The sequence below is a fragment of the Passer montanus genome, unplaced genomic scaffold (genome assembly GCF_014805655.1).
Source record: "Passer montanus isolate IOZ18808 unplaced genomic scaffold, ASM1480565v1 scaffold97, whole genome shotgun sequence".
NCBI lineage: Eukaryota > Metazoa > Chordata > Aves > Passeriformes > Passeridae > Passer > Passer montanus.
This window is the reverse complement of record NW_024375145.1, coordinates 2284700-2309974: the sequence shown is the minus strand read 5'-3', so window position 1 is coordinate 2309974 and position 25275 is coordinate 2284700. Positions and strand designations below refer to the sequence as shown.

At 42.5% G+C, this 25275-nt stretch overlaps 1 protein-coding gene across 1 annotated transcript in view; it reads left to right on the top strand.

The window, feature by feature from the left end:
- MSH3 (mutS homolog 3) overlaps window positions 1–25275 on the top strand; it is a 94164-nt gene that overhangs the window by 20665 nt on the left and 48224 nt on the right. Inside the window, exons 10-13 of the mRNA XM_039696352.1 lie at window positions 11952–12064; window positions 14254–14368; window positions 21350–21434; window positions 22079–22188. Coding sequence (XP_039552286.1) covers window positions 11952–12064; window positions 14254–14368; window positions 21350–21434; window positions 22079–22188 — 423 coding nt within the window. The remainder of the gene's footprint in view (window positions 1–11951; window positions 12065–14253; window positions 14369–21349; window positions 21435–22078; window positions 22189–25275) is intronic.

The following is a 25275-nucleotide window of genomic DNA, read 5'->3' as shown; positions in this document are numbered from 1 at the left end:
GGATCTTTCTTGGAAAAGTGTGAAAAGGCTTTGCAGGGTCCAGGCCATGTACAAAGGGAAATTTGGATTGGTTACTGAAACGTCTTCAGAACAGTGGGTTTGATTTTTAGGATGGAGCTGTTTAATACTTGGGGTTTTTTATGGTCTCTGATGACGTCTGTAATTACAGACGCTGACGTCTGGAAGATCCTGCTGTGGCTTTAAAATTTTTGTTTCTGTGGAGTACAGGGCACTTGAATGTGCTAGTGTCCCAAATGCTGAGCCTCCAAATCGAGGAGAAAAAAAGGGAAGGATGAAGTAGTTACATAATCTATCATATCCTCTCAGTTGGAGTTGGTTCAAGTGCTTCTGCCAGTGGCGTGAGAGGAGGATGAAATGTGAGCAGTGAGTTACACATGCCAAAAGCCAAAAAAAAAAGAGACTTTGTGCCACAGCCTCAGCTGAAGAATCTGGTTGGATATTTGGATGGCACCTGCTGCAGTTCCTGTTTTAGATGGAGTTTGCCCACTGATAAGGGAATAAGAACATGTCTCTTAGCTTGGGTGGGTGAAGTCCTCTACAAGAGCACATGCTAAGGGAATTCCTGCATGGAAATCCCTTTGTTTTCCTCAGCTCAGAGCAGAGACCTTGGCTTCCTGAGGTGGGGAGCAAGCAGATCACCTGTGCATTAAATGTTGTGTGCTCTCCTTCCTGTGGCACAGAGGGGTCTGCAGGAGCTGTGGCTGTGCAGCCAGTCCCTGTGTTCTTGTTCTTATTTGTGCAGTTGGTCTGCAGTTGGTTTATGACACACCTGATGACTTACACAGTTTCTGAGAATATTATATATATATAAATATCATTTTATTTCCTCCAAATCTTGGGAAAATTTTGCTTGGATGAGCTTTCTGGAGCTCAGGTGTTCCAGGTTTTTGTCCACTTTGGGAAATGCTCAAGGAAAGGAAGCTCCCAGCTTCACTGCATCACCTGTTTGAGTGTTCAGTTGGTGTTGTGGGGGAGAATGCAGCTCATGGCTGTTTGGTTTTGTCTGTGCACCTCTCAGCAGAATCTGCTCCAGGCTTTCCTCATTGCCCCCAGGGTGGTAGAAGATCCTCTCTTAATTTTCTCCATGCCACATAAGTTAACTTTCCTTTGTCTGTCCTCATTTCATATATGCTATAGCCCCCTAATAAGGGAATGCAATCACCATGCTGTTTTTTTCCCCTCTGCAGCCTGAGTGAATGTATTTTCCACTTTTTTTGTTTAATGAAGGCTACCCAGAAGAGCAGGTATCCAGAAATTTCAGATTTGGATATAGATCAGGTACTTATTTTGAATATAGTTACTTATCAAAGATAATAATTCAGAATATCTGTGCAAAAATATCTGGGTAAAATTATCAAAATCCTGAAGATATATTTTTGATTTTTTTCTTCTTTTTATGATAACTTATTAGGATAAACAAAGAATTAAAGAAGAGTTGCAGGTGAGTGCCATATGTAATAACCCACCAGCATAACTTGAAAACACAGTAATGTGTATACTTCGTTCCATATCTAAATAAAACGGAGGTATTATGGGCTAATTTTGATTTTACTTTTTCTGATTAAGTCAGTCTCTAATCTTACATGATGCCTGAGTATTTATCAACGGGATTCAGCAGGGTGGATTTTTATCTTTGGTTGCGTTGTTTGGTTTTTGTGGTTTTTGTTTGGCTTTCTTTTTTTTTATTTTCTTTTTTTTTTGTATTTTTTTTTCCTTTGGGATTTTTTTCTTTGGTGGCTTTTTTTTGGGTGTGTTTTTTTGGGGTGGTTTTGTTGTTTTTTTTTTGGTTTGGCTTTTTGTTTGCTGGGTTTTTCTGGGTTTTTTTTTTGTTGTTTGGGGTTTTTTTCTTTAGTGGCTTTTTCTTTTTTGGGTGTGTTTTTTTTGGGGGGGGTTTTGTTGTTTTCCTTGGCTTTTTGTTTGCTGGGGTTTTTCTGGGTTTTTTTTTTGTTGTTTGGGGTTTTTTTCTTTAGTGGCTTTTTCTTTTTTGGGTGTGTTTTTTTTGGGGGGGGTTTTGTTGTTTTCCTTGGCTTTTTGTTTGCTGGGGTTTTTCTGGGTTTTTTTGGTGGTTTGTTTGTTTGGGGTTTTTTTTCTTTAGTGGCTTTTTTGGGTGTGTTTTTTTAGGTGGTTTTTTTTTTGGCTTTTTGTTTGTTGGGGTTTTTCTGGTTTTTTTGTTTGTTTCTTTTTTTGTTTTGTTTTGTTTTGTTTTTTTTTTCTTGGTTTCTTTTGTTGGTGATTTTTTTTTAATTTTTTTTTTTTTAGTTTTTGTCTCTTTTCTGTTTCTTTTTGTGGCCTTTCAGCTCTTCCATCCCCAGAGCAGAGCCATCTGCTGCTGGCCATCCCTGGGGCTCTGCGTGTCCTGTCCCCCTCCAGGACAGCTCTGTGTCAGTGCCTGTGTGTTGGTCACACAAGGTTCTGAGCTGACAGGGAGCTGGAAACCACTCTGTGCAGCCCAAGCAAGGTGTGCCAGAGCCTCAGCAGCCCCTGGATCCCCTCCTGGTGTGAAATCCCCTGAGCTGAAATCATTTCAGAGCAGTGGTGGGTGGAAGATCCAGCTGTGGCAGGGTGCTTCCTCAGTGAGGGCTGTGTTGGGTGTGCAGTGCTCCTTGGGAATTTCCACAGCAATTCTTGTGATTAAAGAACAGGAATTATGCTTCTGACAGTTCTTGGCAGGTGGAGTAGTGGCAGCAGTGTGGGAGGTCAGCTCAGAGTGATTTAGAACAGAGACGTGGCTGGACCCTGTCTGTCACCATCTCAGTTATTTATATAATCATTAGGAATGATGTTTCATGAGCTGGTGGTGACTTCCATTCAACTTCATATTGATTGATTCCTAGGAAACGCTGTTGTTTTTTTGGACAAAGCACTGCTTGTTTTGCATATGTATGACCCACATAACTTCCAGTGTTTTGAGGGCCAGTGTGGTTTCAAATACGTTGAAATTAAAATGCCTGGGAGATTTTTGTGCTCACACACAGCATAAAGGAAGGGGGAATAATTAAAAGAGTTGGGAAATATCGTTAAGCATTGAGCTTGGCTTTCTTCAGGCTGAATTTAGACTGTTACTTCTGCTGCTGGAGAAGATATGTCTTTGAATAAGATGTTTTCTCTTGACTGTTTCCTCCATCAGCCTGACGCTGGAGAGGGGTTGTGATGGTGAGTGCTGATGGCAGTAGGCAGAGATCTGACAGAAGCACAATGGCTTCACTGAGAGATCTGGTAGGTGCAAAAATATTGCAGGAGAGACTGAGAAAAGTGCTTTGTGCTCAGAAGTTTTTGCTGTTGGAAATGAGAACGTTTTGTGTTCCTGTCAGTCGGGACAAGTGTGATCAGACAGCACGTGTCCTTTGGAACAAGGAGCTGTGCAGACACTTGGGGAGGCTGTGTGACACACTGAGGGTGCTGGGGGGCTCTCAAGGGGTAGTGGAAATGCTGCTGTTTAGAACAAGGTAATAGTCCACACTTTTGTATTAGAGTCTCAAAACTAATTCTTTCAAGGCTAGTCTGTCATATTTTCCTTTGCTCTGCCTGTCCAGGACTTACTGGTTTCTTTTAGTCATGCTCTTCTTATTATTTAATTTATTGATAATATTTTTAAGCACTTCTAAGTCTTTTTTTTTCCCTAAGTGATGCAAGGTAAAGTAATAATCTTGAGTTGTATAATGTGTAATGCAGAACTCAACTTTTCTGTCTGCCAACCTATTGTCTGGTGTTGTAGACTTGCTTTTTTTTACCCTTTTGATAAAAAAGCCTTCTAAAAGGCTTGGTAACTCAAAAAGAAACTAAAATAGTATTAAGTGGTGTCCTGAATGAGTGTGCTTGAGCTTGCTCAAAAAATCACCAGCAAGGGTATGAGCAGAAGTCAGATTTAATATTAAATTACAAAGCACAGCAGCAGTGGTAATGTGAGGAATAGAAAATCAGAGGGGTGCTGTGGCAGTCAGGATTACACACAGAGCTGCAGCTGCTCAGCACTTGAGACCAGACACAATAGTAAGAGATAGTGCTGAGTTAAATGAGTTATTACTCCCTTTTTATTGTTTGCTTGTCCAGCTGTACGTTGTTGTATGAAGTTTAAGGCCCACACTGAGAGACAATACAGAGAATGACCCTACCTGATGGGAAAGAACACAGATAATTAACGTCTCATTCATGACTTGGCACAAACTTGGGCGACACAGGCGTGTGAAATGCTCCATCCTTGAGGACAGAAAGGGGGGTTTGGAATTTGGAAATGATCCCAACAGCACAATGTAGGGCTCAAGTTTCGTGGCCTGTCAGCGAGGTACAAGAAAGAGAGATGGGCAGAGCCCTCCATGCCTGATTTTAGGATACACAGCAGAAATGTGGAGTTTCATTCCTGTGTCACCAGTGCATTTCTCATCTGTGCTGTATAGATCCAGATATGTAGAAATACTTGTGTTTACCCAGAGGGATGATTCCAGGATGTCCTGAGCAGATGATTGGCTCTGTGTCCCCTCTCCTTTGATTCAGAGGCAGCTGTTTGTCCATCATGGGGTGTGATAGAAAGAGCATTATTTCATCAGTGTGCATGTAGCATGGCAGACACTGGGCAGGGCTTTGTTTTGTGATGTTCTTGTGGCCTTGGTTTGTTTGTTGGTTTATGATTGGTTTTTGTTGCTGTTTGTTTTTTGTTTGTTTTTTTTTTTTTCCCATTACTGTTGGTTTGGTTTTGATTTGGTTTGGTATGTTTTTAGGGTTTTTTTTGGTGGTTTTTTTGTGTGTTTTTTTTTTTTCTGTTTCGTTTTGGTTTTGGGTTTTTTTGTTTAATTTGAAGCCCTGCAAGTAGAGGGACTTTTTGTGGTTGTCATAATCCTGACTGGAGGAACTGCTGATTTTGGGGGCACACTTGTGGTACGTCTCTGTCAGGGTGCAAGAGGAGGGAGCAGTGGGATAAGCACAAGGCAGATTGGTCCAGGCTTCTGATGAGACCAGACCAGTGTGAGCTGCATCCTCCCAGCATCATGTCCTGTACAGCTCCTGCAGAACACTTCTTAACTACAGACAGAAGCTCAGCTTACCTCCCAAAATGTCTTTTCAGTGGCAGCCTCCCCACGTCTTGGATAAAAGCAATCTGAGCTAAGAACAAAGAGCCACCAGTATCATACCAGGTAGATCATAATGAACAGACAGCTGAGCATACCAGAAAATAAACACTGACCTTAGCTGAGTGTATATTTGTGTATTTGTTTTAATATATATGTGTATATTTGAAATACACAAATATCTATCTGTATATGGAAAGGAAAGTAAATATTTCTGGAGGTGTGGGCTGTGCTGGCTCTGAGGAGCTGTGTGATCTGATACCTGCACAAGGCACTGCAGCTCCTGTAGGCAGTGCTGGTCACTGTGGTGGCACATGGTCTGATCTGCTTGATAAATTGAGCCTTGCATAGTGCTAGAAAGAGATTTTAAAGATAGGGGTATTATATTGATTGCCATCAGTCATGTTAAAGCTAGTAAACTCTGCAAGCTTGGGGTATGGAATGGAAAGAACTTCTGCATCAGAGGTTAGGGCTTCTTGTATCCCTCCGTGTGTTTGCTCACAGCCATCCACGCTGGAGAAAACAGGTGCATGAAAACATTTCAGGGGTTTCTCTCCACATCGTGAGCTGGCCTTTCTGACGCTCTTTGTGGCCGCCTCTCAGCGTGTCTGAGTGGGCTGGAGTTGTCCTCTCTGGGGCTGCCTTTGTGAGTGCTGCCGGGGCACAGAGCGCTCCCAGGGCAGTGCTGAGCTCAGAGCACTCACCCCATCTCACAGGGGGCCCCGCTGCCAACCTCTCCAGCCTGCTTGGTGCCGCTCTCTGAGAGCACTCACCTGTGAATCATGCTCTGCACATCAGCTCCGAGGACGTGTGGAGCTGTGAAATAGCCTGCCTGAGATCAGGCAGGTACAGGATCTGCGTCTTCCCTGTCCGCAGAGCCAGCTCCTCTGCAATTGAGGGAAATTAAATTGACGTGGTGGGACTGTCTGGTCTCGATGTTGACTATTGCTCATCCTGGCTATTCCTAGGTGCTAATAATAAATAGTTTCCTAGCAGTCCTTGATCCTTTCTACTTTCCGAGACGTGAGTGCAGTGTGCCTCATCCCATTCTTCAGACAGGCAGATGGGAGAAGCCTGAAGAAGATTTCTGTGTGTGGGTGCAGAAGCTGCTGGAGTACAGCTGTGCTTGTGTTTTGTCCTGTGCTACCTAACTCTGCCCTGACAGAAGGGATGCAGTGTCATGCAGAGCCTGCACAGCCCTTTGCTTTTGCCTGTCCTCCTTATTCCATTTCTTTGGCAGCTCTTGCCTCTGAGTACCTAAAGCTAAAAGAATGTTTTCTTAGAATTCCTTGGTTCCAGGCTTGTCAGTATGGTTGGAGTTCTTTTCAGATGTAATTCTTCCTGAGGAAATCAGAAAATGTGTTGAGAAATGTTGGTAGTTCTGATGGAAAAGGCAAGCAAGGAGTTTTCCTCAAGTTGTTCTGTGTGTGTGTTTATATATTTGTATGTGTACATGCATGTGAGTAAGCAGATACACATATATGTGTGTATGTATATTGAAGTGTGTCAGAGTTGCTTGTGGGCTTTTCAGCAGCTTCTGGCATTGAGGAAGGGTTTGGGATGGGGCATTTTGACATTAGGAGGTGCTATGGGGTAACGTGTTGTATGTGACATACTGATAACACCGTGTGTTGATTTCTGTTTGGTTCTCATGGACAGCAGCCATTTGTGTCAGATATCCAGAGAAGGTGACTGTGCTGCTGTTTTTTTTTAACAGCAGTCTCCATCTCTGGCTTCTGAAAGCTGCTCAGAGCAAACGTGGGGAAACTCTGTCTGCAGAAAAGGCTGTGCTTCTAAAAATGTGTGTGCTCGGTGCCAAAAGAACAACTGCTTGGAAATGTCCCTGAGGCTTTGCCAGAGAAGCCTCTGCAGCTCTGTGCCAAGGCTCACCCAAAAAGGGAGGATGGTTGTTCTCCACTTCCACAGACACACTCAGAACTGAGCCCCCTTGGGGCCTCAGGTTTTGGTTTTTCTATTTTTCAGATTCTGTGCTGCTTTAGTGTGTGGGTCTGGGCTTCACATCAGGGGATGGTGAGCTCTGTGCACAGAGCAGGGACACAAAACAATTCCTGCTCTAGCTGGGGACCAAGGACAAATGATCCCAATCTCAGCCCAGGAGCACAAACCCCGTGGGCTGCAGAGAGAAAAACAAGCAGGATGGGACTGCAGGGGCTGCAGCTGGGGTTGGACACTGAACTGCAATGTGCACATGGAGCAGAGCTGAGCCCAGGGAGAGACCCCGGCAGCGCTCGTGCATTTTGGGGCCATTTGGGGTCATCCTGAGTGCATTTTGGGGCCATTTGGGTTCACCTTGGGTTCATTTTGGGACCATTTGGGTCCATCCTGGGTGCAGCCCTGGCTGGGCTCTGGTGCTGCCCAAGGTGGATCCATGGAGGAGATCTTTTTAATCAATCCCTGCTTTATTCTTTAGCTCTGTCCAGCCTCTGCTCGAGGTCAGCCTTGATAAAGCATCACCCTGAGCTAGGAGAGGCTGGATAACAAAGGTAACCCAGTGGTGACAAGTGAAGGAAGTGCAGTTTCTGCCAAGGGTGGTGACACAGTGTGCTTGGATATGTGAAAGGACTAATGCATTCAGGCTGCCTTGCCCTGCTGGGAAGTACTGGCATTTTTTCCCTGCAGTGAAAGACTGGTCATCCCAGCAGAATAAACTATGAGGAATGCAGAGGAAAGAGCAGTTTGAATAAATTGCACAGGAAAAACTAAATAAATTATTTATGCTTTACAGATCTGTGCTTAGCATCGGAAGTAAAAATGTCATACTAAATTTTAGGAGCAGACGCCTTCCCAAGTTCTGCATCATTGGTGTCCTTGTGTTGTGATACAGAGCTGTGCAGAGAAATTTTGGTCTGTGCACCTCTGCATTTGAATGTACTAAAGCAGAATGGGCATGGCAGGATAGTAGTTGAAAAGTAAAATATGCAGTTACTTGCTTTCCTTAGGAGGGCTTGCTGGGCTTTAAGGAAACTCGGTTTGGACATGTCTCTTGTGCAGTCAGTCTTTATTCACTTTATGCCTGTTTAATTGTGAATTGTAGAGCAGCAATGAAGTGATTGCTGCTTTATTCAGCAAACTGCAGTTAGCTCTTGTGCTTGAAGCAAGCTCATTCTTAATAAAAGATTTTACTATTTTTTAGACATCTTGAGTCAGTTTCTGTAACTTAGTTTTATTTATGTTGTTTCCTTTTAGCTTCTAGCATTTTCATAAATGTTTTTCTTAAGAGAGACCTTCCTGTCAAATTGAGAGCTCTCTTTTAAATATTTTTCCTACTTTTTCTTTCCAAGCACTTGTTAAGCAACGAATTTTAGGTTGATGCATTGAATTGTCAGATAAATAGAGGAATTAAACCCAGCAGTGTTGATCCTTTTCCACTTTGCCAGCAGGGTGACAGATAAATCAGTCCCTGCAGTAACAGAAGCGCTGAACACTGTGGGTTAGGATGCACGTGTTACATTATACATTATTACATTATTTGGTACAACATTGCATTATTGTATGATTTATTGGATTACTGCAGCGTGGTGTAGGATCCCATCCTTTATTCGGCTGTCTGTGCACACGCTGGTTTCACACCCTTGGCTGTGGGTGCTGTGTCCCTGGACAGATTTTGTGATTTATCTGGCAGCAGAGGCAGCTCTGCCCCAGGTGCCAGGGCTTGCAGGGTGCTCTGGTGGGGGCACGGGGGTCCATCCCTCCCTGGTCACTCAGTGCAGGGTGCAGAAGGGCTGGGCAGGGGGCTGAGGGAGTTTGGGGGTTGGTGAGTGAGGGCATGGCTCGTTTTCAGGGAGCTGGGAAGAGCTGAACTGCAGCTCATTTGGAGCTGCTGACAAGAGTGATGTTTACAGAGGCTGATGGTGAATTGACTTCTGATTTAAACAGGCATTGGTGGCTGGAGAGATAAAATAAGCATCGACACATCATCCTGCCTGTAATCAGGAAAATGGCCCTTGGTGATCATCCTGCTGCACAAAGGACACACAGGAAAACCTTCTGCAGCAAACTTTGTTTTCATGCATCTTGTTAAAAATTTAGTTCTTTTCACGTATTGAATCTCTGACTTCCCAGTTTTTTTACTTTATCTATCACATCAGGTGCATACTCTTCAGTGAGAATGTCATATATATATATATTTGATGTTGCTGTATCTACAATACAAGTAGTAAAATATTTGAAGATCTTTGCAGGTCACTGAGATAATAATTTTAAATTAGGGAATAATTTTGAATGTCTCCCACTTATTGAGTTGACAAACAAAAATACTGTCAGAAGTCACTGAACATGTATTGATTGTAACTGTCATATTCCATAGTTTATGCTAAGGAGTTGGATACATTTGGTTATAAAAGGGAAGAAAATCACAAACGAATTAAAGAAAATTACAAAAAATGAATGTGTAAAGACTAGAAAGCAAACAGGTGTAGCATGAACCATCCAGTGAAATACACCCCAAAGCCCTTCCTTTTTGACTTTCGTTCTACTAATCAGCTCTGCAGACCTTGTTAAGCCTTGCTGTGAAAACATAAAGAGGTAGGAAGTAAAAATAAGATGTTTGTGTAAAAATGCTTCTCTAGGTCCCTGCCCACTCGTGGTCAGCAGACAGGCCCTTCTGTAGGAAGGCTGGCTCAGAGGTGCTGTGCTGCTCTCCGGGTGGGCAGTGCTGAAGGGTGTTCCTGCACCTCTGCAGTGAAACCCTGCTGATTCACCAGCAGGAGTGCATGTGCCAGAGCACAGGAGTGGTGGGGCATGGAGCATGGCTTGGGAAATGGATTTGTAGAGATTTTGAAGGACTGTGTTGCGTGAACTTGTCTGAGCATTCAGTGTCCACAAACACCTTCAAAAACAGTGAGACCCGACAAATCAAATTGAAACAAATGATAGATCATGGCTAGAGGGCTTGTTTGAAGGATGGAGTTTTGCACCTTGGCTAAAGGAGCTCTGCAAAATAGGTTTATATGCATTTGTAGTTATTGTGGCATTGTTAGTGATAGTACCTTGTGTACTTCACTGTGCATGGCAAATGATGAACAGAGCCATCAAAGAGAGGGGGAAATGTGGGAAATGGATTTGTAGGGAGTTCTCAGGGCCTGACAGAAGGCCCACACAGTGTGCATCTGTGTGCCAACCTTGAGACAAGAAATGCTGACTTAGAAATGCCATGGAATGGGACAGACATTGCTGAGAGAGAAATGGAGCTGGAAACAAGTTTCAGAGGATGGCCTTGCAAATAGGACTGGATGCTTTGGGGAAACAGAGCTGTGAAAGATGCATTGCAGTAGGACCTGACGGGTGATTTTACATGATTGGCTTTAAGGCATGTACAGCATGGCCTGGCTAAAGCTGACAGGCCAAGAAACACTTGCAGTGTATTGGAATTAGGAAATACATTGGAATATATTGGAATTAGGAAAGAGCTTCTGATTGTGATGGCGTGAATTATAACATCTGTACTGTCTCACCCTTCTTATGAGACTGAAAACAAAGTTTTTAAAACCTCTCAGCTGCCCCATCTCTGGGTCAGAAAAAAGTATTGTCCAACACAAGGGGAAAAAGGCAAGGAAGAATTGGTGTTTTCCTTTCTTGGAGGATGTTTGCTCATCCTGAGAGGAGTTGGGGAGAGGGGCCTCCAGAGAGTGTAAAGACTGAAAACTTAATTTGATCAATCAGTTGAAGGCAGGGAAAGGATCACTGAGCATGTGCTGGGACACTGGGACAAGTCTGGTTAGTTGGACACGTGTTGTGGAAATTAACTTTCCTTTTTGAGAGCTGGGCCTCAGAGATGTATTGATCCTTTCAGGTGGGGGTGTGTGGAATGTAAGGCAGAAAATCTGTCTGGTTTTCCCTGTGAAGTTGGGAAGCCCAGCTAAAAGGGTATTGATTAACCTCCATGCAGTAATACCTGCACAGTCCCTCTCACTGGCACAGTTCCAGTCCGCTCAAAGCACTTGGCTGATTCACATCCCATGGGGGTGTGAGAGTGAGTGGAAGCCCTGAGGCCAAGTAGATTTTGTGTGTGCCTTTTCACTGGAGCTTTCTCCTGGCCCGTGGCTCAGTGCTCACTGTGTAATTCTGCTCAAGGCTGGCAGGGCCACCATGAGTTCTTCTCTGTGGGTTTTTAACCAGCGTATCTGTTCAGTGCTTATCAGCAACTCTGCAAGTTGCAGTGATAAGGCAGCATCCAGTCTTAATTCCAGCCACCAGCTGGGAAAAACAGGCAGCGTGGAAATGCTGCATATGGTAAAGTTTGGTGTGTTTGGTGGCCCTGTGAAATGGGGAGGAACTGCTGATAGAACTTATATAATTGCTGGCAGGAGAGGGTTACCAGTAATAACCCACCCTTGGCTGCCCAGACTGAAAGCAAGTAATTAAGACTAAAAGAAAGAGTAAAAGAAGCAAGACTAAACAGTAAGACTCAAGGAAATCCAGCCCTTCAGTTCTACAGCATGGATCAAAATCTTCCAAAAGATAATTAAATATGGAATGGGATAGGATAATAGCTTAAGTTTGGTCATCAGAAGTCTTTAAGAAGAGATAAAGCAAGTACTTGCTATGATTAGTGAGGATGTGTTTGTATTTACCTTGCAGGTATGCTAGACCACCTCTGGCAGTCTCTCTTTTGGCTGTGCTTGCTGCTGTTTGGGTTTGCTTTATTTGCAGTTTCACAGAGGTTAAAAGAGACATTTAAGAAAATACAGCATGCTTGGAATGTTTTCAACCTACTTTAATACCTCATCTCTTCATTCTTTACCCATTCAGCTCCTAACAAAGCAGAGACAAAACAAAGTGCACCTTTGTAACCTCCTTCATGAAGGGAGTGTAAAAACCTGACTCAAATGTTTTTTTTCTTTGCAGGTTACAGGATGACAGAATTAGGATAGAGAGGATGGAAAACCTCAATTTTGAGTACAGCCATGCTTTCCAGAGGGTTACTGACTTCTATGCAAAAGAGGTGCCTGGTACTGCAGGTATGTTCATTCAGATTTTTGTGCAAAAGAAGTGCCTGACATTACAGGTTTTTCATTACAAATATCTTTGAGGCATGCACCCTGTTAGCCTTTACAGTCACACAGGCTTTTGGCCACCTTTGCTTCATTTTCTGCACAGTGGGATCTCATGTTGAGCTTGGAGGGAAAGGAACATTTTTTAAACAGAAATGAAACAGGGCTACCATTACTTTTTTTCATAGCTTGAAGGTGTGTGTTTAGACAGATTTAAATTTAAACGTACATAACAGCTGAGGGGGATTACTCAATACCAGGAATGTTCCTCAAGAGTTCACAGAATCCTGGGATATTTGGGGCTGGAAGGGATGTCTGGAGCTCCCCCATGGCAGGCAGGGTGCCCTGGGCAGGGGCCCAGCCCCGTGCCCAGCTGGGGCTGCCATGGCTCCACACAGGGACACTCCAGGCCCTCCCTGGGCAGCTGCCCCAGGCCTCTGCCCCTCCATGGACACAAGTTCTTCCTCCTGCTGCTGCCCCTGCCTGCCCTGCCTGGGATGGCCACTGCTCCTCAGCCTGTCACTGGGCACCATTGGAGAGAGTCTGGCACCATCCTGTGACAACCCTTTGAGGTATTTATATGGATTGATGGGATCCCCTCTCAGCCTTCTCTTCCTCAGACTAAACAGGCTCAGCTCCCAGTCTCTCTTCATAAGAGATGTCCAGTCTCTGAATCACCAGGCTCAGCTCCCAGTCTCTCTTCATAAGCCTCTGAATCATCTTTATGGCCTCCACTGGACCCTCTGCAGCAACTCCTTGTCTTTCTTTAATCTGGAGCCCAGAACTGAACACAGCCTTCCAGATGTGGCCTCAGCTGGGCAGGGCAGAGGGGCAGGATCCCCTCCTTGACCTGTTGGCCATACTCTCCCTGGTGCATTCCAGGATCCCACAGGCCCTCCTGGTCTGTGGCATTCACATTCTCTGAAGAAATTCCTTTGCCCAGGGTTTTCCTCCTGGGAAGCTGAAAGGCAGCAAGAGAGGCCTCAGAGAACAGAAAAACAATTCTTATCTCATTTGCTTCTCCTGTGTTGTGCTCATGTGGAATGTGTTTGGAGATTGTTTCATTGGATTCTGCTGTGAGTTGTTTTGACTCTTTGGCCAGTCGGCGCCAAGCTGTGTCAGGACTCTGGAGAGAGTCATGAGTTTTCATTATTATCTTTTTAGTATTCAATAAGTATCTTTTCTGTATTCTTTGGTATAGTATAGCATAGTATTCTTTATATAATATAGTATAATAAAGTATTAACTTAGCCTACTGACAACACGGAGTCAGATTCACCATTCCCTCCTTGTTTGCAATACTGGTCCCCAGGAGACTGTCAGCTCATGGTCAACTTGCCATCCACCAGCACCCCCAGGTCCTTCTCCACAGAGCTGGTCTCTTGTAGGTCACTCACAATCTGTTCTGGGGTTATTCTTCCCCAGGTGCAGGACCTGTGGTTGTCCTTGTTGAACCACCTCAGGTTTATCTCTGCCCAGCTCTCTCAAACACAATGGTGAACAGTGTCCCCAGTCCCTGCTGGCCACTCCTGGTGACCTTTCCTTCTGCATGGTTGGTGATTACCTGCAGAGCCACCTGTCCCATCACCTTCCCAGGGATGAAGATGACTCCTGGGAGTGTGCTGAGCGCTCCTTCTTGCCCTCTTTGAAGATAGGGTAACATTGCTAACTGAATTCTAAAGTTCTTGCAGGTGTTACCTGAGAACAGCTTTAAAAACATCCCTGAAAAAAACTGAACTGTGTGGGTTTTTAAAAATACCAGTTCATGCTGTGGCATCGTGGGGTGAGTTTTCCTGTTGTTGCAGCTGGAGCAGGAACTGCACTGAGCACAAAAATGAAGATGTCAGAATTCCATTCTTAGTTTGTATATTTAGAAGTTTGTTATGCCAACAGTTAGTAATGTTTTATGAAGAAAAACCCATGAGTCAAATGTTTTCTGTTTCATTATGTATTTGCACTGTTGCAATGTGTCTGCATTATTTGGAACCATAAGTGTTATTTTGGAGCCTTGCTTTATGTTGATTTATAGATGTCATAAAACACTGTACATACATTACAGACTTCTATTAGAATAAATTGAAAAGCAGATTATCGTTTTTCTACACAGTGGATTAACCAGAAAATAAACATTTAACAAGAAAAATTATTTTTTTTAGGTCCTCAAAACCTATCTGTAATACTAAGCTTGGATAAGCCTGTTATTTGCTCTCTGGCAGCAGTAATTACATATCTCAAAGAATTTAATTTGGAAAAGATGCTTTACAATCCAAGGTAAGTTGCCTTATATAAATTTCCAATTCAAAGCACCACTTCTTGCAAGTTCTAGCAGACAGTGTCCCTGATTGTAATGAAAAACTTTCTAGTGATAAACATAGTCTTTGTAAAAATTACACCTTACATTTGATTTCCTAATCAGAAGTGAAAGAATCGAGTGGTTCCTTTGAGTGGTGTTTCAGGAAAACCTTTATGAAGTTTGTTTGTGTAGACATTACTGTCAGTGATGTGAGTGAGCATGTACTGCTGCCAGATGTTACTGAAATCAAACAAGGTGCAAAAACTGGTAGATATTAGGGAAAAAATAATTAAAGCTTGTTGGTATCACCTGTTGCATCTCAGCCTCAGCTTTACTGTGTAACCAAAATGTGGGGCTTTTCTAGGCAGCATAAAAAAAAACAAAACTGCTGCTGCAACTTAGCTTTTCAGATGTTGTTGCAGTTTGCCAGCAGTGTGTAAATAATGTTTTCTTTCTGTAGCTCTGGAGGCAGGTATAAACTCTGTGTTGTGATGATCAGGCAGTGCTCAGCAGGTCTGTTTCAGCTGCTGAATCTAGTTATCAGTTTTAAGGAAAGCTGTTTAACACATCCTGGCTTTCTGGAGAATCCCTTGCCTGGACTCAGGGGTAAGTAGGAGTGGGGAGAGGGATCATGGCAAAAGCTGTTGCTGGAGCACCACCGTTTGTGCAAAGTTTCTGCAAAACCCCACAGACATGGATGTAACCTTGTCACCTCCTAAGCACTCCTAACACTTGGGTTTATTAGATATGCTGATATGACTACTCAAGATTTGTGACAGGCTTATGCAGGAGGAATCAAATGAAAATGGAAAGATGTCACTGCTAAAGCTTCTCTTATCCTGTCTTGTATGAGTATAAAACATTGCTGTCCTACCTGGCTTAGCTTTGAAAATATCATTGAGGCTTATTAAATAAAACAGCTTTATCTGCCGTGGATCCTCTGCAAAATATTCTCCCAGTTGTCTCAGTATTCCTGTGTCCCACAAGTATGCAGGATTTAATAAAGTCAGGCTGCAGACTGGAAACCTAGAAATAAGTCATGTCATTTGTAGATCATTCACATGTTGTGTGGGATTCTGAGAGTTTGAAACCCACTTTTGAAGGGCTCCCTGCATTACCAGTTTAGATTACCAGCTGCATTTAAAACATCAACTGCAGGTGCCAGCTTTAAACACTGCTTAAACACTTTCCCAGGTGTCCACCAAAATATTTTGAAAATATACACGTGTTCTGAATTTTGGGATGGATTTCTTTCCTTAAAGTTGCCCTTCTCTCCAAGTTGTATCTGAATCTTATCAAAAGGTTTGATTTACTTATAGAGCTGATGAGGAAAGAGTTCCTGTGGCATCTTCCCTGCTAATCCATCAAGGGGTGTGTTGATCTGTGGTGCTCCTGCACTGTGGTGTGCCTGCTTATCTTCTTTGAGTGCCTTTTTGAAAAAAAAAAATTGTTTTTTTAATATGCTGGCATAGGTGGAGAAATCTTGTAGAACTTCTGAGGAAGAAAATGAATTCCAAGGAAATGCCATTTTGTGGTCAGCTCGTGGGTCACTGCTGTCACAGTGCCCTGTGTGCAATCACACAGGAGGTGAATGTTCTTTCAGCTGGAGAAAATGTGAAATCCATCTTTTATGTAGAAGTAATTCTGTAGCAGAGGACAAATATAATTATGTGGAGGCTTATGTAGCAGCAGTCAGTCACATTTGTAACAGCTACATCCTAAAATCAAGCACATTATAGACTGGGAAGGAAAAGCACTAAATCTTAGCATTGGCATTTGCCTGCTGAAGGTTGCTCTAATGGATTTCTGGGGACTGTATGAGCATCTGAGGGAAAAGGCAAAGAAATACTTAATACCTTGGAGAAGTTCTGTGAAGAAATAACATTTCTTGAGATAACTTTGTGGTCAGGAGCCTGGATTCTGCTGTGTTTGTTTCTGAAGCCTTTGTGCTCCAACTACCCAAGTTCCACTTGCTGCTTGTAGTGTGTCATGGGGATCAACAAACTGAGCCAAATATTCAGAAAAACTCAACTTCAATATTTTTTCCTAATGCCAGTGAAATGCTATCTAAATACAGAACAGTGAAAGACTTTTAAGCAAACGGTATCAGGCTCATTAATGTCCTGAATTAGGAAACAGAAGAGAAATAACTTCCATTGCATTGTTAAGAAACTTGAAATTCCTAGAAGAATTCAGGTCAGTGAGCATATGAGTCAGACAGCATGAAGTGGGAGTTGTGAGGTAGTTTTCAGTTTGTTAATGTGTCACAGGTCTGGATGAAGAAGACCTGTTTGATAGGAAGAATGACAGGAAAATCCATTTCACCTCTGTGCCTTCTTTGGACAAACACTCTTCTCCCAGCTGAAAAAAAGTCCATTTCAGTTTAGTCGGAGGAGTCATGAGTTACCATGAAGGAATCTTCATTGGGAGGAAGCAGATTTTGCTCTAAAAATAAAGCATTGAAATAAAGATATTTCAATGAAATTTTTAAATCTACTTTAAAGGTCCTAAAAAACCCAAATCATTACAAAGAAATAAAGATTTCTGCCACAGCAGGACCCCAAGCTGTGGTTAGGCTGCTTTATAGTTCCAGCAGTAAGTAAAAATAGATTTCATAATGAATGGTACAAGTTTTTGTTAATCGGTGATTTTGGATACCTTTGCATATGGAGAGACCTTTATAAAAGGCTTTTGTAAAGAAGTTAGTACACATCTGGGAGAGGATTTCAAATGCATTTGAGTACCCAGTTTTTTGTTTGAAAAAATCATCATTGGCATAGCAGTTGCTGAGGAAATGTGACGTGGTGTATTTCAATTTTACCTCTAAGTTTTCCTGCATGTTGGATATGGAGGAGAGAGACTTTGTAGATAGTAGTTTGTAAGTTTTGAACAGTGATGGATGAACTACAAGAAATGCAGGAAATCATACAGAAGACAAAAAGGGTTTCAGATCAAAAGTTCTAGCCCTGTGGAAATACTCACTAATGAGTTTAAACCTGGTTAATTAAACAAAAAACATAGTCTTGGGCTTGACATCCTTTGCTACACAGATTGTGGTAAATGTCTTTGGTATGGAGCCTAAAGAAAAGTAGTGCTTCTGAAAAACTGAGAGACTTGTTTTTACTTCTTAAAGCTTTTAGGGATTCCTGCATTTCTTGTCTGTGTAAATTCATTTAGTGGTTTATTTACCACTAGAGATGTACCCAGTTTTTTGTTTGAAAAAATCATCATTGGCATAGCAGTTGCTGAGGAAATGTGACGTGGTGTATTTCAATTTTACCTCTAAGTTTTCCTGCATGTTGGATATGGAGGAGAGAGACTTTGTAGATAGTAGTTTGTAAGTTTTGAACAGTGATGGATGATCTTCAAGAAATGCAGGAAATCATACACAAAAGGGGTTTCTGATCAAAAGTTCTAGCCCTGTGGAAATACTCACTAATGAGTTTAAACCTGGTTAATTAAACAAAAAACATAGTCTTGGGCTTGACATCCTTTGCTACACAGATTGTGGTAAATGTCTTTGGTATGGAGCCTAAAGAAAAGTAGTGCTTCTGAAAAACTGAGAGACTTGTTTTTACTTCTTAAAGCTTTTAGGGATTCCTGCATTTCTTGTCTGTGTAAATTCATTTAGTGGTTTATTTACCACTAGAGATCTCAAAGACAGACCCTGGAGCTGTGTTAAAGGTAATTGAGCAAAGAAAATCTGTTGCTTTCAGGGTGCCTTGCAGCCTCACTAAGAAACATTAGAGATTTGGAAAATTAAAGTAGTTGAAAGTTCCTGATCTAAACAACATGCATTCACTTAGGCTGAGACACGGAGTATGAAATTATGTGTATTATCTCCTGTGGAGAAAACTGAACACAGCACATTAAAACCACCATCCACTGCAAGCTTCTGGAGAGGCAAAATCACAGAATCCCAGACTGGCTGGGACCAGGAGTGACTTTCCAGTTTCTCCAGTGCCACCCCTGCCATGGCAGGGACACCTTCCAGTGTCCCCCAGTGTCCAGCCTGGCCTTGGGCACTGCCAGGGATCCAGGGGCAGCCCCAGCTGCTCTGGGCACCCTGTGCCAGCCCTGCCCACCCTGCCAGGGAGCAATTCCTTCATGAAACTAAATCTCTCCTACCTTACTTTAAAGTTGTTCCCCCTTGGCCTAACTGCCTGTGTAGAAAGTTGCTCTACTCTTTTTTATAAACCCCTTAAGTACTGAAAAAATGACACAGATGATTCACTTTCTCTGGTTACACATAATAGTGTAACCAGAAGCCTGGGGATGTGCTTTGCTGTCCTGAATCAGAACAGTAACCTTTTCATACTCATCATCGTGTGGTCCTGCTCTGAAAAAGTAATTTTGTGGGCAGGAACCTCATTCTCACGAGTATTCCCTCTAAGATTCCTAAATCTCCCTGGAAGCTTCTGTTTGTTTACTCTTTTCCTTCCTGTAAGCCCAGAGATGACTTGACCCTGCCCTGCCACGCTCCTGTTATGGACTTGCCACTGTTTCCATTGCTGGGGTTTTGTGCTGCTGGAGTGCCCAGGGTGTTGCAGGGCTGTGCTTTGAAGCTGGGGTCACAGTGTCACCTACAGGAGGAGTTTTGGCCTCCTGATCCTGTCCAAGTGATTTCTGGAAGGCCAGGAGTGCAAGGAGGGCTGGCAGCAGCACATCAGCACTTCACACCAGGCTTGTGCTGGGACCTTTGCTGCAAAACCAGCCCTGACTTAATAGTTACCTACAGCCTTCTTCTGCCATTTGGTCTCCAAATACCTTATAGAGAATGTGGTTTTTTGGGGTTTTTTTTTCACATTTTTATCAAGTTCTGATCCCAAGCTGAAGGAAGATGAGTGGGTGGAAGCAAAACTTGTTCTGTGCTGTGACATGTGGAATTGTTGGTTGGGCAAATCCTGCGGTTGATCTTGGCTGTTACACATGTACTCCAAACTCTCAATTACCACGATTAATAGCAGGGTGAAGTAACTCAGATAAAGAAAACACCTGGGTAATGTAAGACACACATAATTTATGCTGTGAAAACAACTTTGGCTTGTCTGATCTGAAAGAACTGTAAATACACTGTGGAAGAAGAGTAAATCCACTGTGCAGTGGAGCAGAGTGAGCTGTCTCCAGGCACTCCTGAGTGTCATGGATTGACCCTGGCACAATGCCAGTGCCCCCATGAAAATACACTTTCCCTCGTGGGTTCTGTGAGATGTGATCAGGAGCAGAGCAAAGCAACCTAGGAATAAACCAACCTCCCAAAAAACTCACTTCTCAACCTACAACACTGAGCAGCCCTGCTGTGAGCAGAGTGTGTCCTGTGGTAGCTGCTCTAAAGCCAGGAGAGGTGTGGCACCACCAGGACCAGAAAAACCCACAATCCTGAAGCTCTGACGTGACAGGGAGACCCAGGAGCATCCTCTTGGCTTTGGAGAGCAGGTGGAAGGGCTTGGCTCTCACCCAGCTGGCTGCAGCAGTGGCAAACTGGGAATCTGCAGTTGGTCCTGGGTGCAGAAAGGTGCTTTTGGAACTGCAGATGGGATTTGTTGTTCCGTTCAGGGAGTGGGAGCCAAGCAGAAATCATTCCTAATTAATTCCTGCCACCATCAGCAGTTGTGACTGAGGATAGTAAAAAGAAGTATTGTTTTGTTGCTTACAATGTTGTGTAATTTGGAAAGTGTTGCTGGTTTTGCCTCCAGTGTTTTCTTTTGCTGGTCAACTTCCTTGGTTTCTGAAATAGCACACAAAGCAGAATAATTGTGACTGTGGGTACAGTTCTGAGTCAGCTGTACTTCCAAGCTGTCATTAAACTTCTTGAGGGCCCTCAGTTGAGGCTGCTTTTTTTACAATTCCATGGAAAATACTTCTAATTTGACCCATTATTTAGGAAAAAAATTGGTAGCAGGCCCAAGCACCTGCATATGACATAAATATATAAGATTAGTCTCTGAATATTTCATATTTCTGAAAGTTTTGGTGCTGTTCTTGTTTTTAGTGTAGCAGCAATGCAGCTGTGTGTGTCTGACAGGAAAAGGTAGAGCATTCAAGTACTTTTCCAGAGGGTTTAAAACTGAATGCGCTGAAAAACTTTTTGTGAGTCTAAAAAGTCAAGTAAAACTGCTTTAAATCTTGCCCAGCAAGTGGCTCTGCTTAGCCTAGGACAGCAAAGAGTGTCCTAGATTCTGTGCAAAGGGCAGTCAGCAGGATGATTAACCCAGACAATCATGACTTGATTTGTCAGAAGCATTTAGAGAGGTTATTGCACTTCAGAGTCCTGACTGCTGTGTGTGTGTCTGAGGCTGAAATGATTGTCAGGCCTAATATGATTGCACAGCTAATACCAGTATTTTATTAATGGTGATTCTGAAGCAACACAGCCTTTGGGTTGGTCTCATCCAGGTCTGCTAAGGAGTGTCAAAAAGTCGAGTAATTTTGGTCATGGTTATTTCATACTGAAATAAAATAAAACAGTTTCAATCTCCCCTGTTTCTATTCTCCTTAATTGCACTTGCAGGCTGTTTAAATTTGCAGTAGTAATAAAAAGAAATCTGTATTTTGATACAATATTTTGATGATGAGTTGTGTTAAAAGTTTTTTCCATTCCTGAAGTATTAATTGTTAGTGCAGTCATTGCTAAATTGTAAACTGAATAAATTAACCACTCAGTGGAAAGGGGTTAGATAAGAAGAGGGCTGGATTTTGTTCTGAGCTTTGTCAGAGTCAGTGCAGGAAATGGGGAAGTGAGTCTGAAATTTTATTTTCCTAAGCAGAAAGTTAAAAAAAAAGGTAAAACTAATGTTCAGTTATTTTTTTATTTATTTAAAGAGATTGTAATTTCTTGCTTGACTTTTAAAAATTTATTGCGAAGCTGTTGAATTCTCTAATGTGAGAAACCTGAGAGTGTTTCAGTGTTCTGCCCATGCCCAAATTTAAGATGAAACATCTGAAATTCCTCTCCCCAGCAATTTCAAACAGTTGTCCAGTGAAACGGAATACATGACAATTAATGGGACAACAATGAAAAATCTTGAAATTTTACAGAATCAGGTAAGAACAAATGTAACATTTTTTTAATAAATGCTGAGATTTTCATGGCTGTTTGACTTATTTTCCCTTTGAAGTTCATCAGATTTGCAAATCTGACCCATTAGTCTTAAATTATTTTAAATGGGATCAGACTGAAGGGAGATAACATTTTCAGAAGCATAAATGAAGTTAATCTGTACTAGCTTTCAATATGAGTTAGGAACCTTGCTGCACTTTGACTAACAAAGAACTTTCCTGGAGTTTAATTTCTTCAGCAACTGCAGCTGAGTGATGTCTGCAGTAGGGTTTGTTTTTGTGCTCCTGCTCAGAGCTTTATGCACAGACTTATTTTAACAGCTTAATTTATCCTGGTCATTTCCTAGAAACCATTTTCTAGCCAAAGGGAAAACATACCTAAGTGTTGTACCACTGCTGGAGGTTCTTCATGTAAGTCATTGTTGATGAATGAAATTGAGAATTAATAAGTTGCCGTATCTTAAAGCCCAACCACAATGTTTTGAATAATATGGAGATCCTCCCAATGCAAAACTGACATAATAAAATAATGTTTTATTATGTCAGTTTAATAATAATTAAATAATTAAACAAATAATTAAATAATTATTATAATAATTAAAATAATTAAGTTATTTTCGTTATTTCAGACTGACATGAAAACAAAAGGAAGCCTGCTCTGGGTGTTGGATCATACTAAAACTTCGTTTGGACGTCGAAGGTTGAAGAAATGGGTGACCCAGCCCCTCCTGAAACTGAGGTGAGGTGTTCCTTATCCTGGGCTAAACCTCTGTTTCCTAGCTGTGACACTGAGTATGCCCAATGAATCTGTTTATCCAGAGGACCTGAGATCCACAGCAGAGTCTGCACAGCAAATGACACAATACAAGTGGTGGGTGTTACATTTAGGTTTGAAGGAGTTAAACCCTTGGGCTCAGATAAATACTACTGGGTTTGGACCAAGTTAGAAATTCCTCTGCAGAAATCAGAGTGGGTTTCTAATTTCTAATTTCTATTCTAATTCTAATTTTGTACCCCTTTTCAGACAATGAATGAGGATGGCCTGGGATTGGAGGTTGTTTTGTTCCTAAACTTGCAATTAATGTTGGATGCCTTCCTTGCTTCACAAGTGTTTACATCCCTGATGTGTTTTATTTCTTCTAAAGTAGCTGTGGATGCTTTTGTTATCCCTCTATACAGTGTATTGCACAGGGGAGGGTAACTGTTTATTAGTCCTGAAAGGTGATGATTACTTGGCAAATCCAGAATTTTGACCTGTGCCTGATTTATCAGTTAGATAGAAATGTTGTGGTTTTTCAGCAGTATTTTGCTGGTTTTCACTTGTCTCAGTTTTGAAATGGACTCCCATCCTTTCTGATTTCTCTTGGCAGACTCGATTTGATTGTTGTGGTTGAATGTGTGGTAAACAGCAGTGCTGAGTCCATGGGCTATATTTGCATCCCCACAGTTTGAGTTTTTGGGTCAATTAATTAGAATATGTGTTTCCTGACTGTTGTCAGTGTAGAGTTCATTGAAGTGGTCACTTTGTTCCCTGCACTTGTAGCATACAGGAGATCTTTTGACTTGATTGTCCTCTGTTTTTCTATTGAATAAATTAAGCAGTTTTAATGTCCATTACTTTTTGACAGGTTTAAATAATGAAATATACCAGTGTTTTAGCATCCTGCTGTTGCTGGTCATTTACAACTGTTTCTTCAGAAGCTTTTTTTTTTTCCTTGACATTATCTGGTATGTCAAAGCACTGTACTTCTGCAGCATCACTGCTTAATTTTCTTATTGTTTTTTTTCTAATAGGTTAATTTCAGTGGCCCTTTTTTAAAAAAAAAAAATTCTTCTGATAATAGCTTTTGTGTATCTTTCCTACTTCCAAAGGCTTTTGATGTAACCATCCCAAACAGCATGGGCGTTAACCAGGGCATCGTGTCATGGAAAGCATTGAGCTAGAATTCCGGGGCCTCTTTGCAGGGATATAAATGTAAATAAATGAGTTTATTTCCCTGCCTGCCCTGGAGACATGCCGGGTGCGTGTGTGCAGCTGTCAGCGGAGGGAGCCAGAGCGCTGAGGATGGCCCTGGGCAGGACTGGCTGGGCTGCTCCGGGGCTGGCCACGCCGAGTGACCGCAGCTCAGGGAAATCTCCACCGGGAAATGCAGCTCCTCCTGCTACCCAGCACAGCGGGCAGAAGCTGCTTCCCCAGCACTCCAGGCCCTCTTCGTTACATACCAACATATTTAGTTTAAATCCTGCCTTGTCTCAGTGCAGAGCCAGCCCCGCAGGTTCGTGGTTTTGCTTCCTTCTCTTACCCCTCTGCTCCTTCCTGCTTCTGGAGAGGGATGCTTGGCATTTTCAGGCTGCTGTGGCTGGAGGTGATGGTGCTCCTCAGCACTACTCGGAGCTAAAAAAGCTCTGTGTACTTCTCCCTTTCTGAGTCTCAAGTTGTAATTTTACATAGTTAGTGCATCAGGCATCTGGCAATATTGTTCCCAGTAATGCACACAAATGCACTCAGAGAACATTCCGTAATTGCAATTCACCTGTGCCTCCTGGAGTGACATTCTCAGAGGAAGTAAGGCTCCTGTATGCATCTTTTCCAGTCAGTGAGTAGGTGTATCAAGAAGTGAGAGGGTGTAATTACTGCTTTGTGCCTTAGAGTTGAAAATCACTTGGGATGATGACTAAATTTCCTGTGAAGAAACCATACATTAGGGTGAATAAAGATGGAATGTGTACAGACTCATTTGGGCAAACTTGAAGATACTCTTTAAATCACCAGTGATGCAATACATGCAGAGACAAGATGTGTACATTTGGGAAAAAAAGAAATGGCAGAAAAAAGTTTAACCAAGAGGTGTGTGGTGTCCTCAGTTACTCACCTGGGTACACAGAGATAATGAGATAAGAGTGTATCAGTCTCTAGCAACTGAGCTTTTTAGGAGGAATGAGGAAGGTTGTTTTTCTGCAGAAGTTTTTAGGTGTTTGTGGGTTATAGAAGTGCTATCTTACCTCTGCAATCCAAGTTCCATTGAGTGTCATTCTCACCTGGTGTCTGTCAGTGGAAGAGAAGGAGAAGGTGGCCTGGAGCATTTGTGGGTGAGGGAAGGCTGCTGTCCCCACTCAGGCAACAGGGTTCCAGCAGGAAAGGGACCAGAGCAGCCAGGAGGCTCAGGACAGCTCTCAGCATCCAGTGCTGTGTGCAGTGCTGGAACCTGAAATGCAGGGAACTCTCAGAACTTTGGGCCTGGAAGCCAAAGCTTAGAATTAAACACAGGATTTGTGAGACCTTGGAAAAGGCTCTCAAACTGAGGTGTAGAAGTGAACATGTGGATTTGTAGTTTAAAGCATGGACACGTTAAGCTAAGCAAAGGAAGGTTTAGAGTTTTAGAGTTTAAGATACAGAAAAAATAAAAGTAGTTCCAGAGGTAAACAAAGAGTTTAGAATGCAGCACTGTAGGTTTGTGTATCATAACATGATTGGTTAAGAAAGCTCACACTGTAGCATGAAAGCTTGCACTGTAGCATGTCCAGAAGACAAAATGTTTAAGGATTGGGTCAAAAGCATAAATATCCTTGTTGGCAGTGTTTTATTGGTCAAGAAATCCTTAAAAAGTCTTGTAACTAAGGGTCTTGTGCCCTTCTAAGCCATGTGGTGAAGATGTGAGCTGAACTCTCCCTTCCTGCCCATGTAAAAGATAAGAAAAATAAACCACATCATCATAAACAATTCAAAGATCCCGTCTCGAATTCCTTCCAAAAATCCCCACAAGTGAATTATCACAGTGCAGCAGTTACAAATAATTTCTTTCCTAATGGGAAATAGATTTCAGAA